Source organism: Sinocyclocheilus anshuiensis, unplaced genomic scaffold, assembly GCF_001515605.1.
Source record: "Sinocyclocheilus anshuiensis isolate Anshui unplaced genomic scaffold, SAMN03320099.WGS_v1.1 scaffold1406, whole genome shotgun sequence".
NCBI classification, from domain to species: domain Eukaryota; kingdom Metazoa; phylum Chordata; class Actinopteri; order Cypriniformes; family Cyprinidae; genus Sinocyclocheilus; species Sinocyclocheilus anshuiensis.
In genome coordinates this window covers 366,467-382,376 of record NW_015557146.1, presented here as the reverse complement: position 1 = coordinate 382,376, position 15,910 = coordinate 366,467, and the positions used below count along the sequence as shown (strand labels likewise).

At 36.9% G+C, this 15,910-nt stretch overlaps 3 protein-coding genes across 7 annotated transcripts in view; all 3 read right to left on the bottom strand.

Annotated features, from left to right (window-relative positions):
* Nucleotides 1-1,181: 1,181 nt before the first annotated feature.
* Nucleotides 1,182-2,000, bottom strand: LOC107678091 (G-protein coupled receptor 55-like). The gene is made up of 2 exons (XM_016473212.1): nucleotides 1,992-2,000; nucleotides 1,182-1,908 (listed from the first exon to the last, which is right to left on the bottom strand). The coding sequence occupies exons 1-2, from the start codon at nucleotides 1,998-2,000 to the stop codon at nucleotides 1,297-1,299; spliced, it is 621 nt and encodes a 206-aa protein (XP_016328698.1). The 3' UTR covers nucleotides 1,182-1,296.
* Nucleotides 1,936-4,716, bottom strand: LOC107678099 (G-protein coupled receptor 55-like). The gene is made up of 2 exons (XM_016473223.1): nucleotides 4,524-4,716; nucleotides 1,936-3,017 (listed from the first exon to the last, which is right to left on the bottom strand). The coding sequence occupies exon 2, from the start codon at nucleotides 3,008-3,010 to the stop codon at nucleotides 2,051-2,053; it is 960 nt and encodes a 319-aa protein (XP_016328709.1). The 5' UTR covers nucleotides 3,011-3,017; nucleotides 4,524-4,716; the 3' UTR covers nucleotides 1,936-2,050.
* Nucleotides 4,717-5,920: 1,204 nt separating this feature from the next.
* The window catches only part of LOC107678111 (GRAM domain-containing protein 3), a 19,653-nt gene continuing 9,663 nt past the window's right edge, over nucleotides 5,921-15,910 (bottom strand). For 3 of the 5 annotated variants that reach the window (XM_016473268.1, XM_016473269.1, XM_016473272.1), the window contains exons 3-13: nucleotides 14,307-14,350; nucleotides 13,041-13,101; nucleotides 12,889-12,961; nucleotides 12,701-12,804; nucleotides 12,517-12,615; nucleotides 11,098-11,169; nucleotides 10,859-11,012; nucleotides 10,710-10,772; nucleotides 10,520-10,619; nucleotides 8,042-8,149; nucleotides 5,921-7,951 (exon numbers count right to left, since the gene is read on the bottom strand). In XM_016473268.1, the coding sequence (XP_016328754.1) occupies nucleotides 7,936-7,951; nucleotides 8,042-8,149; nucleotides 10,520-10,619; nucleotides 10,710-10,772; nucleotides 10,859-11,012; nucleotides 11,098-11,169; nucleotides 12,517-12,615; nucleotides 12,701-12,804; nucleotides 12,889-12,961; nucleotides 13,041-13,101; nucleotides 14,307-14,350 (894 nt within the window). In that variant the 3' untranslated portion in view covers nucleotides 5,921-7,935. Of the gene's footprint in view, nucleotides 7,952-8,041; nucleotides 8,150-10,519; nucleotides 10,620-10,709; nucleotides 10,773-10,858; nucleotides 11,013-11,097; nucleotides 11,170-12,516; nucleotides 12,616-12,700; nucleotides 12,805-12,888; nucleotides 12,962-13,040; nucleotides 13,102-14,306; nucleotides 14,457-14,940; nucleotides 15,460-15,499; nucleotides 15,629-15,910 lie in introns of those variants that run through there. The other 2 variants (XM_016473271.1, XM_016473270.1) reach the window with 2 other exon arrangements.

Below are 15,910 nucleotides of genomic sequence, written 5' to 3'. Positions count from 1 at the left end.
AGTGATAAAACTAGCGGTTTCTCCAGTAATGGCTGTAATCAAAGCAGCTCCGCTCATGAATGCTACTTTATCAGATCAAATGAAAATGCCATCGAAACTTTTCTGAAGACAGTCGGTTCAGAGATACATTCATATAAAACACCCGCGCCGTGTTATGATTTTGAAACGTGCAGTGCTCATGTTTATTCAACGAAGTCAAACGGCACAAATAAATCAGTGTATGGGAAACTGGTAATGTATATCGAAATATCGGAAATGTGTTTAAAAATCATATCACCGTTATTGAGAAAAATTATATCGCGATACATATTGATATTGAATTATTGTCCAGCCCTATGATGAGTGAATATTGTCAAAAAACTAAATAGTAAATAGTGACTGAACACGACCCCTTTTAATACATGTTAACCAGGAGTTACTCTCATTTAGGCATCGTCTATCGTCTGATAAAATCAACATGCATCTACACTAAAGAGCGCCTATGCGGTTGTTTTGGCTATATTACTTTTTTGTCTCATGCAGCGCACTGCCTGAGTCTGAGTGACTAAAAATAAACAACAAACAAAAAAGTGCATGTGATATTAACAGACGAACTACGCTCATATTTATAATTCCAAACAATCAGTAAGCGACAGGTGCTTGGAAACTCTGTTTTGTACTCGTTTATTGATGAGTCGGCTGCGGTGCAGCCAACTGAATGAGCTGCTTCTCTGCCGCTCACTGCACAGAACAGACGCCGAGAGAGGCGACACTTCTCCGGGAAAGTCAGACCTCGCGTTCGCGGGACAGCACTGGAGAAATCTTCCAACTGAACCATGGCTAAGGTTTATCCCAAAAAGTCGCTAGGTTTGTCAGTATGTATATTCTATGAAAAAAGCCACTAAAAGGGTCTGAAAGTTGCTAAATCTAGTGCTAAAGTCGCGCTCGTGTGTGTGAGACGCGGGAGCTGATGGCAGGGGGCGGTGGATATTTGTGGCGGTCAGTGTGGATATTGTGGATGAGTTCTTCTGTGTCATCACGTTCTGTTAGTTCTACAGCTTCAGTTTCGGAACTTTCATGCTTAGTAACACATACAGCAGTTTCCTCACCACAGTGTCGCGTTCCGAACGTTGTTTAAGCGACATACACCGGTATGGCGGTATTTTAAAAAATTCATATCATAACAAAAATAAACACCGGTATTCGGTATGAACCGGTATACCGCCCAGCACTAACTGCAACCCTTATTTATGAGTACAGAGTGCATACAACGTTCAAAAAGGAACCACGTAATAAAACAAAACCCAGTCGAAACAATTACGTTGGCGTACTAACTGCATCCGAAACGGTGTTGTAATCACATTCACCTTCTTTATTGTTAGTGTCATTCATGCAGCACATATTCCAGGACGTTTTGGTTGCGAAAAAATAGCTAAAGCAGTCCAAACCGCAGTTCATATTGGAAAAGCAAAGAGCAATGTGCAGGAAGTTGTGCGCGACCAGTTTATAGTAGCAGCTTTCGTTATCGTCTGTGTTTGCGTACTTGTTTTGCACGATGTATTTAACGAGGTAACCCAAGTGGACGGGGAGAAAGCATACGACGAAAACAACTAAATTGGCCACGATGATAAACATGCATTGGATCTTCTCAGAACGCGATCCGACGTCCAACTGTTTCTTTAAAGTGCAAACGACTCTAACGGAGCAGAACAGCATGATGAGGAACGGCACTAGGAATCCAACGATGACCAACAACAAAACGAAATGCAACGACAATGCTCCCTTGACCCTCTGGAAGCACATGGTCTTGTCGTTATTGGAGTCCGTAACGAAGTAAACCGGGCTGATGGAGCAAATGGTGAACCATATGAGCGCGCAAACCACCAGAGCGTTCCTGCAAGAGAAGATATTCCTGGCCTTCATGGGATACTTTCATAACAAAAATAAACACCGGTATTCGGTATGAACCGGTATACCGCCCAGCACTAACTGCAACCCTTATTTATGAGTACAGAGTGCATACAACGTTCAAAAAGGAACCACGTAATAAAACAAAACCCAGTCGAAACAATTACGTTGGCGTACTAACTGCATCCGAAACGGTGTTGTAATCACATTCACCTTCTTTATTGTTAGTGTCATTCATGCAGCACATATTCCAGGACGTTTTGGTTGCGAAAAAATAGCTAAAGCAGTCCAAACCGCAGTTCATATTGGAAAAGCAAAGAGCAATGTGCAGGAAGTTGTGCGCGACCAGTTTATAGTAGCAGCTTTCGTTATCGTCTGTGTTTGCGTACTTGTTTTGCACGATGTATTTAACGAGGTAACCCAAGTGGACGGGGAGAAAGCATACGACGAAAACAACTAAATTGGCCACGATGATAAACATGCATTGGATCTTCTCAGAACGCGATCCGACGTCCAACTGTTTCTTTAAAGTGCAAACGACTCTAACGGAGCAGAACAGCATGATGAGGAACGGCACTAGGAATCCAACGATGACCAACAACAAAACGAAATGCAACGACAATGCTCCCTTGACCCTCTGGAAGCACATGGTCTTGTCGTTATTGGAGTCCGTAACGAAGTAAACCGGGCTGATGGAGCAAATGGTGAACCAAATGAGCGCGCAAACCACCAGAGCGTTCCTGCAAGAGAAGATATTCCTGGCTTTCATGGGATACTTGATGGCCACGTACCGCACCACGCTTATGGCCGTGATGATGAAGATGCTCACATACATGTTGACGTAATAAACCAACAAAACTAAATTACACAGTGCCTTTAAATGCTCTGCCAATGGCCTGCTGTAGTAATGAATCTTAACGGGCAGGAACGTCAACAGAGCGCAGTCAGCGATGGCCATGTTGGTGATGTAGACGTTCATGTAGGTCCATTTTGCTCTGGAACGGCGGCAGAACATCACCAAGACGTAAATGTTCCCCAGGACCCCGAAAATGAAGGTGGGAATGGAAGTGACTTTTTGTAGGTTCTCGACTGTGGTGGTGATTTTGAGGGTGCAGTTGGACATCTTCAACCTGTGGGAAATGAAATTGGATGATTTGAAATCCAAAATCAGTTAGCAAAACCAAAGATTTAAGGTTATTGACAGGCACTGAATTTCTTGCAATTCGCAATTGCGAGAAGTCAGAATTGTGAGATATAAACTTACAATTGAGAAAAATGTCAGAATTGTGAGAAATAAAAGTCAGAATAGTGAGATACAAACTCCCAATTCTGACTTTTTTCCTCACAACTGCAAGTTTATCTTGCAATTATGATTTTCTCGCACTTCTGACTTTTTTCCCCCACAATTGTGAGTTTCTGTCTCGAAATTCTGACTTTTTAATCACAATTGCGAGTTTATATCTCACAATTCTGACTCAATTTTTTTCACTTTTGCGCGTGTATATCTTGCAATTCTGGCTCTTTCGCAATTCTGACTTTTTTTTCTCACAATTGCGAATTTATATCTTAAAATTAACTTTTTTTCCCTCACAACTGCAAGTTTATATAAATTCTGACTTTCTTGCAATTCTGATTTTTTTCTCAGATTTGCACGTATATATCTTGCAATTCTGACTTTATTTCTCGCAATCGCGAATTGCAAGATATAAACTCCCAATTGCGAGTTGTAAAGTCCAATTCGGAGGAAGTTAAAATACTATTTTCTTACAATTGAGAGTTTATATGCCGCAATTTTGACTATTTCTCAGAATTGCAGTGTATATCTTGCAATTCTGTCTCTCGCAATTCTGACTTTTTTTTCTCACAATTGCAAATTTATATTTTGAAATTAACTTTTTTTTTTCTCACAATTGCAAATTTATATTTTGAAATTAACTTTTTTTTCCCTCACAATTGCACGTTTATATCTGGCAATTCTGACTTTTTTTCTCACAATTCTGACTTTTTTCTCACAATTGCACGTTTATATCTGGCAATTCTGACTTTTTTTCTCACAATTCTGACTTTTTTCTCACAATTGCACGTTTATATCTTGCAATTCTGACTTTATTTAGCACCATTGCGAAGTGCAAGATATAAACTCCCAATTGCGAGTTGTAAAGTCCAATTTTGAGGAAATTAAAAGACTATCTTGAGAGTTTATATCCTGCAGTTCTGACTTTATTTCTCAGATTTGCACGTTTATCATGCAAAAGTCAGAACTGTGAAACATAAACTCAGAAAAAAAGTCAGAATTATGAAATAAAAAGTCGCAATTACCAGGTTTTCATAGTTCACTAAAAAGTTCTTTGGGGAACCAAAAATGGCATCACTGCAAAACACCTTTATTTTTAAGATTGTATTCCAAGTCTTTGAAAAGTCATGCAACAGTTTGTATGATGCTTTTGCCTCATTTGTTGGAAGAGCAAAGCCAGAACATACAGTTAAGTATCTCTTGTTGAGGTTTTAAATTACATTAGGGCAGATAATGATGAACCTTCTAAGAAACGGCTTATTTAAACAGTCAAACCCACATACAACATAAGAAAGCAAAGATAAGCAATGTGAATCTCCAACAGTAGACAAAATTCTCTTACCTTTTCACAAGCACAGCTTGTACCTGATTAAATCTGGAGAAAACTGATGGACTCAAGCACAATACCGTTAACTTTAAAGCTTTATTTACTCTGTATGAGTCCTAAATAACGGGTCATGCATCAGCTTGCATTAGCTTTTCCAGACACACTGAAGAGAGAAATATGACACGTTTTGCAAATATCCCTAAATATGGCGACTGGATCACACAAACACGCTTTTCTGTCACGATGGGAATGAGATTCGTCTCGCTGTGCTGTCCGTGTGAACGCCCCTGCAACACCAAAATTGCAGTGTTCTTGGTTTCTTCCATTAATGTGCATCTCCTTGCTTGGATGCCTAAAAACTTACCAGATTAACATTCAAATCAGTTTTGAGCGGTTTGGGTGTGTACGGGTTTGACGGGCTCATAAAAAGATAAGTTTTGGCAGAGGTACTGACTAATTTGAATAATGAACACAGGCAAGACACAAAATATATTTGCATGCAGTTGCACGTTACTGTGCAATACTACAGAATCAACAGCGCGACCAGTCAAGATTGATTCCTGAACTAATGACTCTTATGAACCGGCTCTTTCTAGTGATTCCAAACAGAGCGACCAGTATAACATTGAAGCTGATTTATAATTAAATGTTACCCTACTAAAGCTTTTCTTAGAAAATATGAGTCAGACATTGAAGTGAATTGCAGTTTTTGTGATTCTTCTGAAGAAGACTTCATTCATTTGTTTTGGCAATGTTCCCACATTTTTGAATGCTTATCCAATCTTATGTAAGTGACTTTTTGTTTGTTTTAAAGCTGCTTTCTTTGGATTGCTTGACTACTCAAAAGAGAATACAGGGAAATTGACAATAAATTGCTAAATTTCACATTCATAAGCAAATGTTTACTGGTTCTAAACCTCTCTTTTCAGTGTTCAAAGTTGATTTAGACAAGTATATGTCAACTATCCAAAGTTCTGTCAATCTTGAAGCTATGAAAACTGTATTTCTGTATTCTTCCTTTGTGTAAGGTGTTCATTTATTTATTTATTTTCCGTTTGGTTGGTTTGTATTTGTTGTGAATGTATGTCTATAATTGTAATAAATAAAAAAGAGAAACCAGTGAAAATTGATTCCTGAACTAATGACTCGTTTGAACCGGTTCTTTTTAAGTGAATCCGAACATACAGCGCGACCAATGAAGATTAGTTTAAAGCTTTCACTCTTTCATTTTTGACTTTCACTGACTTAACTTTCCATATTTTAGAGTCAGAAAAAAGTGGCTGTTTAATGCATAAATCTGATTATCTCTGCCTGCAACAAAAGTTGGACATCCTGAAAGTCGCATAAACAAATTCCAGTAGCGATAAATATAGATCAGACTTCGAGGGAACTAAAACATTGGAGACACTGCATTTCCTTAGCACTTGATTTATTCAAACAATGCCAAAGCCAGTCTCACAGAGACTACTTTGAATTACACATTAGGCAATAAATAGACCTTATTGATACAAAAACAATAACACTTTAATAGTGCAATATAAACCAATTATTAAAGTTGGGATTCTTGCATTGTGGTTATTAGACAGTTGTTCAGGGGACTTTGAGGCTGCGACGTCCCGGCGACTGGATGAAATGTTGTGTAAATCCATTTGCACGGATCAGTCCAACAAGTAATCTCCATTTCAGGAAAAAAGCATGCATTCATTCACGCAAGAAATTCCCAGGAAATTTGCAGTCAATCCGTGTTTATTCCACCAGCATCTGCGGACTGAAAACCAGCAGAGCGAGTCCGCCAGCAGATGACCAAGATACCAAAACTGAGGTGCAGTAATCCCATGATGCACTGCAAATCAGTCCCAGCCCTGAGCGAGAGGTTCTTAGCACCATCCAATGCCCCAGACCCTCAATATAGCGCCCTCTTCAGGACTGGAGAGCGTATCCACACTATAAAGTGCACTCGAACGGCTACACATCTCTCATCTCCTGAACATATTGCAACATTTACGAACACACACACACACACACACACACACACACACAAAAATCATGCATATTTTGGACCACGTCATTTTCGTCAAGTATCGCTATTAGTCTCGTTATGAGTCCTGAATGGAAATGCTCCATTTGGGTTTGCGCAAACATGCATGCTTGGCTTTAGCCGCAAATCGGACGTTTAACAATAACCACATCCATCTCTTCTTGCACAATACAATCTTTTTTTTTTCGTTCTTTTTTTTTCGTTCGGATTACAAAAAGACCAACATGTCGACTACTTCATCTCCTTAAAGTATAAAAAGACAAAAGAAACGTTACAAAAACTTGTTAAATACCTGATCTGAACATTTCTTGTGCATAGACTATACATACAATAATACTAAGGGCTGGCTAGCTAGCTTTGCTCTTTTTTATCGTTAAACCAAAACCAGTAATATCGCAACCACTTATACAACATCGTTATTCATGATTTTTTTTTGATGGTCATAAAAGTTGTCAAATGAAGGCGCTGCAATGGGTTGACTAGCTAGCTTAGCTCTTTTTTTATCGTTAAAATGAAACCAGGAATATCACAACCCCTTATACAAAAAACATTGAGGAAGAATGAAACCGAAAGAAGACCAAGATAAAGCTAGCCATCAAAAATAAGGAACTTGGGACGAAAGCTGAACGAACGAAAAATGGATGGAAGTTATTTGTGACATTTTTTGATGGTCAAACAAAGGCGCTGCAATGAGTAAGAGTTGGCTAGCTAGCTTAGCTCTTTTTATCGTTGAACCGAAACCAGTAATATCGCAAAACCTTATGACAAAGTTATTTGCGACTATTTTTGCTGATCGATAAAAGTGGTACAAAGGTGTTGCAATGAGTAAGCGTTGTTTAACTAGCTTAGTTTTTTTAATAATTAAATTGAAACCAGTAATATTGCAACCTTTGTACGAAAAAACGTAAGAGGAAGAAACCGAAAGACTGATGAAAAAGACAGCCATCAAAAATAAGGAACTTAGGAAGAAAATAAAAATGAGTTCTTTGCGACTTTTTTTGATGGTCGTAAAAGTGGTCAAACGAAGGCGCTGCAATGAGTAATAACAGATTGAAATGCTTTTCCACAGAAGTAGTTTGTTTTTGTTGTCTTTGACAGTCCGACGCGACAAACCTGTTGTGTTTGGTTGTTTTTGGGCGAGTCGCTGCAGCGCTAACACAAACCGAATGGCTGCGAGCGAAGACATGCTCGCGTTTCGTCAACACCAACATCGCGTTGCGTCTCGTAAAGCGCATTCCCTTTGGAGGTTTTCTTGGCAAAGACGCACAAAGTTCGGTAGCTGGTGCATGTGCAAATAAAGGTCCTTCCCAGCATTCCCTGCGGCGGCTAGTGGATCATTAAAAACGATTTTTGGTGGTTCTTTCCAAAGTTCTGATGGATGAGATCCTCTTACGTTTCTTTGTACCTGAAAGAACAAAAAAAAATAACGTCATTTTCTGATGCTGCTTTGGGTTTTAAACCTGCAGAAATATCAATGTAACATGACACCATTTACCCGCTTTGCAAGGTGAATTCGGGAAGCGCTCCGAGAGACGTCAGCTGCTCTTCTAAGGCCACGATACGCAGGCCGATATAGCCAGACGACAACAAGAGCAGAAACACCCTAAACGACACAAAAACACGTCACTTTACACAACAAAACGATCTCGGCGTACGGTTAAACGCACGTGTAGTATCAGGGCGTCTCACATCACAATAACAATATCATTCCCTTACAGCTGCATGAGATGTATGCAAGATGAGACTCGTTTGCCTGGCAACCACTTATATTTTCCCAACTAGAGCCACGCTGAATCTAGTCACTGAGCTCATGATTATCTGTCACTAATACTATGGGTGAAGCAATATAGATATTTCAGTCTATACTGACAGGACAGGTACTACTTGATTATTTAATAAAAGTAATTTTCAAATTAAAATCAATCACAGTTTGTCATATGAAATTAAATGCACCAATATAACAGAAGTAACCTCCATATAAGAAACACAACCAGGCAACAAATTATTTTTTTAGGTGCCACAGAATAAACATGTTTTATTTTTAGTTTAACACTAACATTTCAGTCATACTGCCATGTGTTTATGTCTCATCTTTTTATGCGTTTATCAGCATTTTAATACATCTTGTAGATGTCCTGGGAACTAAAGTTCACTTGGGAACTAAATGTCTCTTCCAACTTGAGAATTGTTTATTACACAGAATCTGTGCCAATGTCACGGAGCATAATGTCAACAGCACTTGGCCATCGAGTGTAGTTTGGGCTCCTCTCCTCAATGCGTCCTATAAATCAGTTGTCATGTGTCTTCAGTGTTGCCAAGTCTGGGGTTTTTCCGCGTAATTGGGATACTTTAACACTGTTGCCGCTGGTTGTTTCTCATGTCCGCTGGTTAAAGAGACCACAATAACGTGATATGTAGCTCCTGCAATGCGAATTTTACTGGGGAACCCCGCCAAAAAAACCCCTGAACCTGTTTTTTTTTTTAACCGGGGATATATTAGTAGACTTTAGAAATGATTTCAGTAAATATTCCATACATTATTTTTAGTAAACTTTATTACATTTTATAAATCAAGTTTTGGAAAATATTTTATAACTGGGGAACCCCGCCAAAAAAACCCCGGAACCTGTTTTTTTTTTTAACCGGGGGGATCCCCCTCGAAACGCCATTGAGCTAGTTTTGAGTAGCAATTGGGCAGGTTTTTTTTTTGTGACAACCTGGCAACCCTGTGCGTCTTTCACACATCCAGTCTGGTTTTCTTCATTAGTAACATGCAGTTAAATAGGAGGTGTTGAACTTTATCTTTAGCTTCTTGTATTCTCTTATGTAGACGACAGGTTAAGTAAAAATGTGAATATGCAATATTCGTACGTCGCCGTCATTTTCGAACTCTCACGCTGCACAACTAGAGCTGCTTTTAGCAGGTGTGCCGTCAGCGCTGGCGCTCAGCAGAGATGAGGACTGTTTCAAAGTCTTTTCTCCACTAAAACTTTGATGCGTATCCTCTCGGTTTATTACGTCAACATAAAAGACATGATCGCAAAACAATTAAGAAAAAAAGGCACATTTGTAAGTCATAACATGTACATTTATGTAGTCGCCAGCAAAAAGTTCACTTGCAAATTAATATTTTGACCGTTTTAGTCGCAGTCCGGAGCCCTGAAAGGTGTCAAATTATTTTCAGTAAATATGTTAAAATATTTTCACACATTTGTTACTTCTAGTAAATATTTGTATAACATTTATAATTCAGTAAATATTTGATGCATATTCTATTTAATTTTTTGTACTAAAATTCATTGATCTAAATATTTTAGCAAATATTTGAACTAAATATTTGTTTTTACTAAATATTTTTATAACATTCATAAATCATCAAGTACTTCATAAATAGGTCAAGTAAACATTTTTATAAATATTCTATAAATGATCTTACTAACATTTATAAAATATTTTAAAGTTTTAGATGTTATTTTTAGTAAATATTTGCTGTAAAGCTGTATAACATTTATAACTTTTTAGTAAATCTTTGATAATTTTTTTTAGTAAGATTATATTTTTAATACTAAATGTTAAAATACTAAAAATATTTTTCCTTTCATATATATTTTTAAATATTTGCATAACACTTTTTAATTTTTGGTAAATATTTTTAAATACTTATATTTTAGCCAATATTTTTGTCACTATATTTTGCAGATGAGGAGCATGTTCTTTTTAGCAACGTCATATGACCCCTTTAACATTTGTACTCATGGAAATTACTAAAGTAGTCAAACCTGTTCATTAACCTGGTTAACCTGGTGGTGGACCCCCTGACCCCCCTGACAATGTAAAGCGCTTTGAGTGCCTAGAAAAGCGCTATATAAATGTAATGAATTATTATTACTTTTTTATTATATTGTAAATATTTACTGTGAAATTGTAAATAGACGAGCGCATTCCAGCTAAAAGCCGTGGCATGAACACTCACAGGATCAAGTAGATGAGCAGCAGAGTGTTGAGGTTGCTGATTTCTCTTTGGATGAGGAGAGATCGCGCTCGATCAGTCACGTTCCAAACCCACGAACTTCCTGTGGAGAGAGGAAGCAGAATCTGCGTTAGCCAATCAAACGCATTATCCCTCCGAGTCATTCAGATCTGCAGGCCGGCGCGTGCCGTACCGGTGTATTCCTCACTCGAGCTCTCGTCTGGCGTCTGCGGGGAGCTTTTAATCGCAGCGTTTTCTGAAACGCAGAAGCAAACACAGTATCTTAACACCTTTCTCTCAGAGTCACGCAGCTGTGAGACGTTCAGCGGGGAGTTTACGAACCTGGAGTGAGTCGAGACGCAGACAGATCGATCGGAGGACAAAGCTCGTACGAGTCGTCCAGACTGGACTGGCTGGAGTTCTGCTGGGAGAGACGCACAGATCCAGACGAGCGCTGAGCCTCACTCCAGAGAGGGCTGCTGTGGGCACTTCCGTCCTGTCGGGAACGAGAGCGGCGACACGTCAGGAGCCAGTTAAACACACGAACACCAGTCAAATCACGTCAGCAAACACTCACTCACCTCCAGCTGAGGACAGACGGATCGCAGCAGCTTATAGCAGCCTTCTCTGTTCCGCAGAGACACGAATAAATACTGCAGCACAGACAGAGGACAAATATATTCATAGAAAATACAACAAAAATTATAATGAATTAAATGATTCTTAAATATACTACAGATATAAGTAATTCTCTAAATGAATATAAAAAAAAATCATATTTGAATATCAGTAAATCTCAAAATGAAAGAAAATAAAATCTCAAAATAAAAATAAAAACTCAAGAATTTCTGAAACTTATTTCAATTATTTTTCTTTTTTTTTTAGGCTTTGTCTTTTATAAAAGACAAAGTATTAAATGTAACCTGTTGAAACATTTTCACTTTGGTCATTCTTTTTTTTTTTTTGTAATTATTAATCAGTATGTTTCACAAAACAATACATTACATTTTTTTTTATTAATTAATAAGCGTTAACTGGTATGTTTCACTTTAAAAAGTTTTAGTAATTAACATGAATCAGTATGTTTCACAAAAATTCACTGTAAAACATTTTATTAATTAGCATTAATCAATATGTATCAGTAAAAAATGTGTAAAATGTTTTTTTTAAGTGGCATTAATCACTAAAAAATGACTGTAATACATTTTTTTAAATAATTAGAATTAATTATATTAATAATTAGTTTAACTTAAAAAAAAAATTCTAAAATAAATTTTAGTAATTGACATCAATCAGTATGTAAAAAAAAAATTCACTATAAAACATTTTTATTAATATATTTTATTAATTAGCATTAATCAATATGTATCAGTTAAAAAAAAAAAAAAGTAAATGAATTTTTTTTAATTGGAATTAATCATTAAACATTACTGTAATACATAATTTTTTTTCTTCAAATAGTTAGCATTAATCTATGGAAGCCCGTTTCCGCCACTGAATAAAAAATTAAGGTTACTGCAACTTTCTCACAATTCTGACTTTTTTTCCCACAGAATTGTGAGATATAAGCTCGCAATTCTGACTTTTTTCTCAAAATTGCATGATATAAACTCACAATTGCGAGTTGTAAAGTCAGAATTGCGAGAAAAAAAAAGCCAGAATTGCGAGATATAAACTCGCAATTGTGAAAAAAAAAGCCAGAATTGCGCGAAAAAAAAGTAAGAATTGCGAGATATAAACTCGCAATTGCGAGAAAAAAAGCCAGAATTGTGAGATAAGAAGTCACAATAACCTTTTTTTCATTTTTTATTCAGTGGCGGAAACGGGCTTCCATATTAATCAGTACGTTTCACAAAAAAATAGAATAAAAAAAAACCCAACAAAAAAATAATTTGAAAAAAAAAAAAGTATTAATTAGCATTAATGATTTTTTTTTCATATTTTCATCATTTTTCTGAGGACAATGTACTCAATAGTGTGAAAGTGTTTGAGGCTCAGACCTTCTCTCTGTCTGTGGTGCGGACAGAGATGGCGTTTGGCACGAGCAGCGCGGTGTTCTGTTTCTTCAGGACGTTCACACTGGCGACAGGAACGATCACCTGAAACACACACACACATGGGTCTGTTGACCTGGGGTCTGATGGCAGCTCGGAGCGCATGCGTGCGGATCGGACGGCTCTTTACCTTGGTGTCTTTGAGCAGCACGGAGGAGAAGAAGCACAGGCTGCTGTCGGTGATGTACAGACGGCCGTGGTAAGGCACTTCCTTCTGCAGCGCACAGACGTAAGCTGCAAACACAGCATTAGACACGCGTGACGCCACTGCTATTGTATCTCAGACGTCACAGAAACGTGAATGTACAAGTCTCTCACCGTGCAGCAGGTCTTCAGTCTCGGGGATTTCTGGGAAGAGTTTGTGGAATGTTTTGTTGTGCTTCATAAAACTCTGAGAAGAAAGAAAATGAGAATTTAGACATGTTTTATTTATGTTAGATTTCAAAAAGATGAATGAAAAGTCGTCTTACACTTCTTGAGTTGAGGCTGTCGCTTCTCTCCAAAGGTCTGTCGACATCAAGAGTGTGAGACCTGCCAATAAAACAACACACATTTTAATACTAATAAAAGGTAGAGCAAGTAATTAAAAAAAATTGTATACATATATTTTGTTTTTAGATTATTTTGAAAGATTAAAATATATTTTAATGTAACTTTAATAAAAACAAACTAACATTAATTTTTCTTTTTCAAATAAATCCAGCTTTTTTCTTTATGATATTAAAATACAAAATGTATTTTATATAAATGTAATTTGTTTTGAAGTAAAACAAATACATTTTATAATCTTTTTTCCCCCTTTAAATTAATTAGATTTTTCTTTATATATGAAAACGTCAGCTATAATACTTTATATATTATTTAATTTGTTGTGGAGAAAATGTTTGTTTTTATTTTTGTTTAAATTTTTTTTTTAAATATCGGCAAAGCCCTAAAATTTTTATTTAAAAAGTATACATTTAGAATATTATAAACAAATATATTTAATACAATACATATTATAAATAATATAAAGAATATTTAATATAATATATTTATTCATACCTTTTTAAAAGAAAAATAAATTGTATAATTAAAAAATATATATATTTAAAAAAAACTTTAACAAAAACAGATTTTCGATATTAAATAATTAAATATAATCTTTATATTGATAAAGTATTTCATAAACTATTTATATTTGAATTAATTTAAAAGTTGTTGTTTTTTTTACAAAAACACATTAGATATAATTGATTGCCAAATAAATATAATTTTTATATTATAAAATATTTCATAAAATATTTATATTTTATGAAATATTTAAGTATTTAATTTATTGTATCTACTATTTTTTTTAAAGACACACACATTTTATTTCATACATAAATATTTTTTTCTTTAAAACATTTCTTTATACAAAAAAACACCAATTTTAGATATTGATAGACTAAATAAATAAATAAATATTTAATACAATTATTTTGTGAATTTTTTTTTGTATTTTTTTCTTTTTAAAATATTTTTATTCGTCTAGATGAACACATCACATATTTTAGATATTGGAGGCCATAAAAAAAAAAACAGTAACAAAATAATAAAAAAGTTTTTATTTTAATTATTTACCCATCCATCCACCCATTCATATCCAGTTTTCTAACAGTTAACAGTGTCGTATTTACCATTAGAGTAATGGTTACTCTAATTTTACAGCGGCAGAACTGGTTCAACACAACACAAATCAACCGCTCTCGTACCTGGGCGGGACCTGCCGGCTCAGGCTCTTGGTCTGCTGCTGAACCTCCAGCTGATTCTCCTCCAAACTGAATGCTTTCCTGCTCCCCAGCGTGGCTTTCGTCCTCCCCTTCTTGGCCTTGGCGGGAATCGTCCCGGCATCCACCACATAGCTGTGAAAACATCGCAAAACCACCGTCAGCCTCATAACTGACGCTCACACCGCTCAACTTCACCCTTAAACAGCGTCTGAGTTTACGAGGCCATGCCAACGCTTATAAAACACAGACAGATGCGCAATACACTGCATTTCTCTTCTTTAGTAAGGTCAATAGCAGGAATAACGACATCAGATCAAGCAAACAGTGTAGCTTTACGAGTTTCTCTCAGGCGATGATTCGAGTGTAATGGTTAAACAGACTCAATGCAAATATATTATAAAACACACCAACGGCACTTCACTCCGACCTCGATTACCCAACCACAGCAGTAAAAACTCAAGAATAAACACTACGGACTGAAAAACAACCTTCAAAGGAAAATCCGCACCAATTTTCGCTTGGAAATTGCGAGTAAATTTAAAAAAGTTACACACCGAACGCAGCCCATTGAATGGAAACCCACTCCAATGACATAAAAAGTGCTATTCTACCATACCTGTAGATATTATGTCCATTCCTGCGAGATAATCGTAAACTCAACGATCGGTTCATCCTCAAAAGTGTACAAAATTGGCCTCAAGCCATAACGCTGGAGTTTGACGCTTGGCCAGAAGCAATAAATACATAAAAAAAAAATGTGAGTCTAGTTGCTCAGCGAGTCTAAAAAACAGCTCTGGTCTGCGGCCGCGCTCCTGCTGCCTTCCTCTGTATGCAAATGAGGGGGCTGGGTTAGAACAGAGCTCTGGGATGCGGTTGAACCAATGGGAGCGGCTCCCTTCCACTTTATGCAATTGAGTGGGCGGGTCCGAGGACAGAGTTCCAGTCTGCGGTCGTGTTCCAATGGGAGCGGCTGCTTGTTCTGTATGCAAATGCGGGTGGGCGGAGTCTCTGACCTCAGATGGTGTGACTGTGGGTTGCTGATGTAATGGAACACCTGCAGGTCAAAACATGCTGAGAAATGCAGCAGCTTTTGAAAAGAAGCGAAAGCGAATGAGTTTACAGTGACAAGAGTGACGATTTATAGAAGCGAAAGTCAAATCGCTGTAATTTTTCACCTGAAAGGAACTCAAAGTAGCCGCAGACCGCTTCCTCGTTCGGATCTGAGGTTTTTGGGTAATTCGAGAGCCTTAAACGTCTGTTTTGGTGGCTACATGCTACGCACAGCTGCTGGAAAGCACACGTCAACTTTCCCAGCATTCAGAGCCATTACATTTACGACTCAAGGACAAAGGTGTGACTTGCTGAAATATAGGTTAAAAGACAGCATATGACATGCAATAAAAACACTTGTAGTCATATAACCAGGTATGCGGATTATGTATCACGCTTTGACGAATATGAATTACTTTCAAATTACTATAAATACCTTATATATATACTTATATATATTTTAAATTCTTTATACATGAACTTGCCACATATTTTAGACATTAGCAAAGTCTATTAAAAAAACTAAAAAAAAAAAA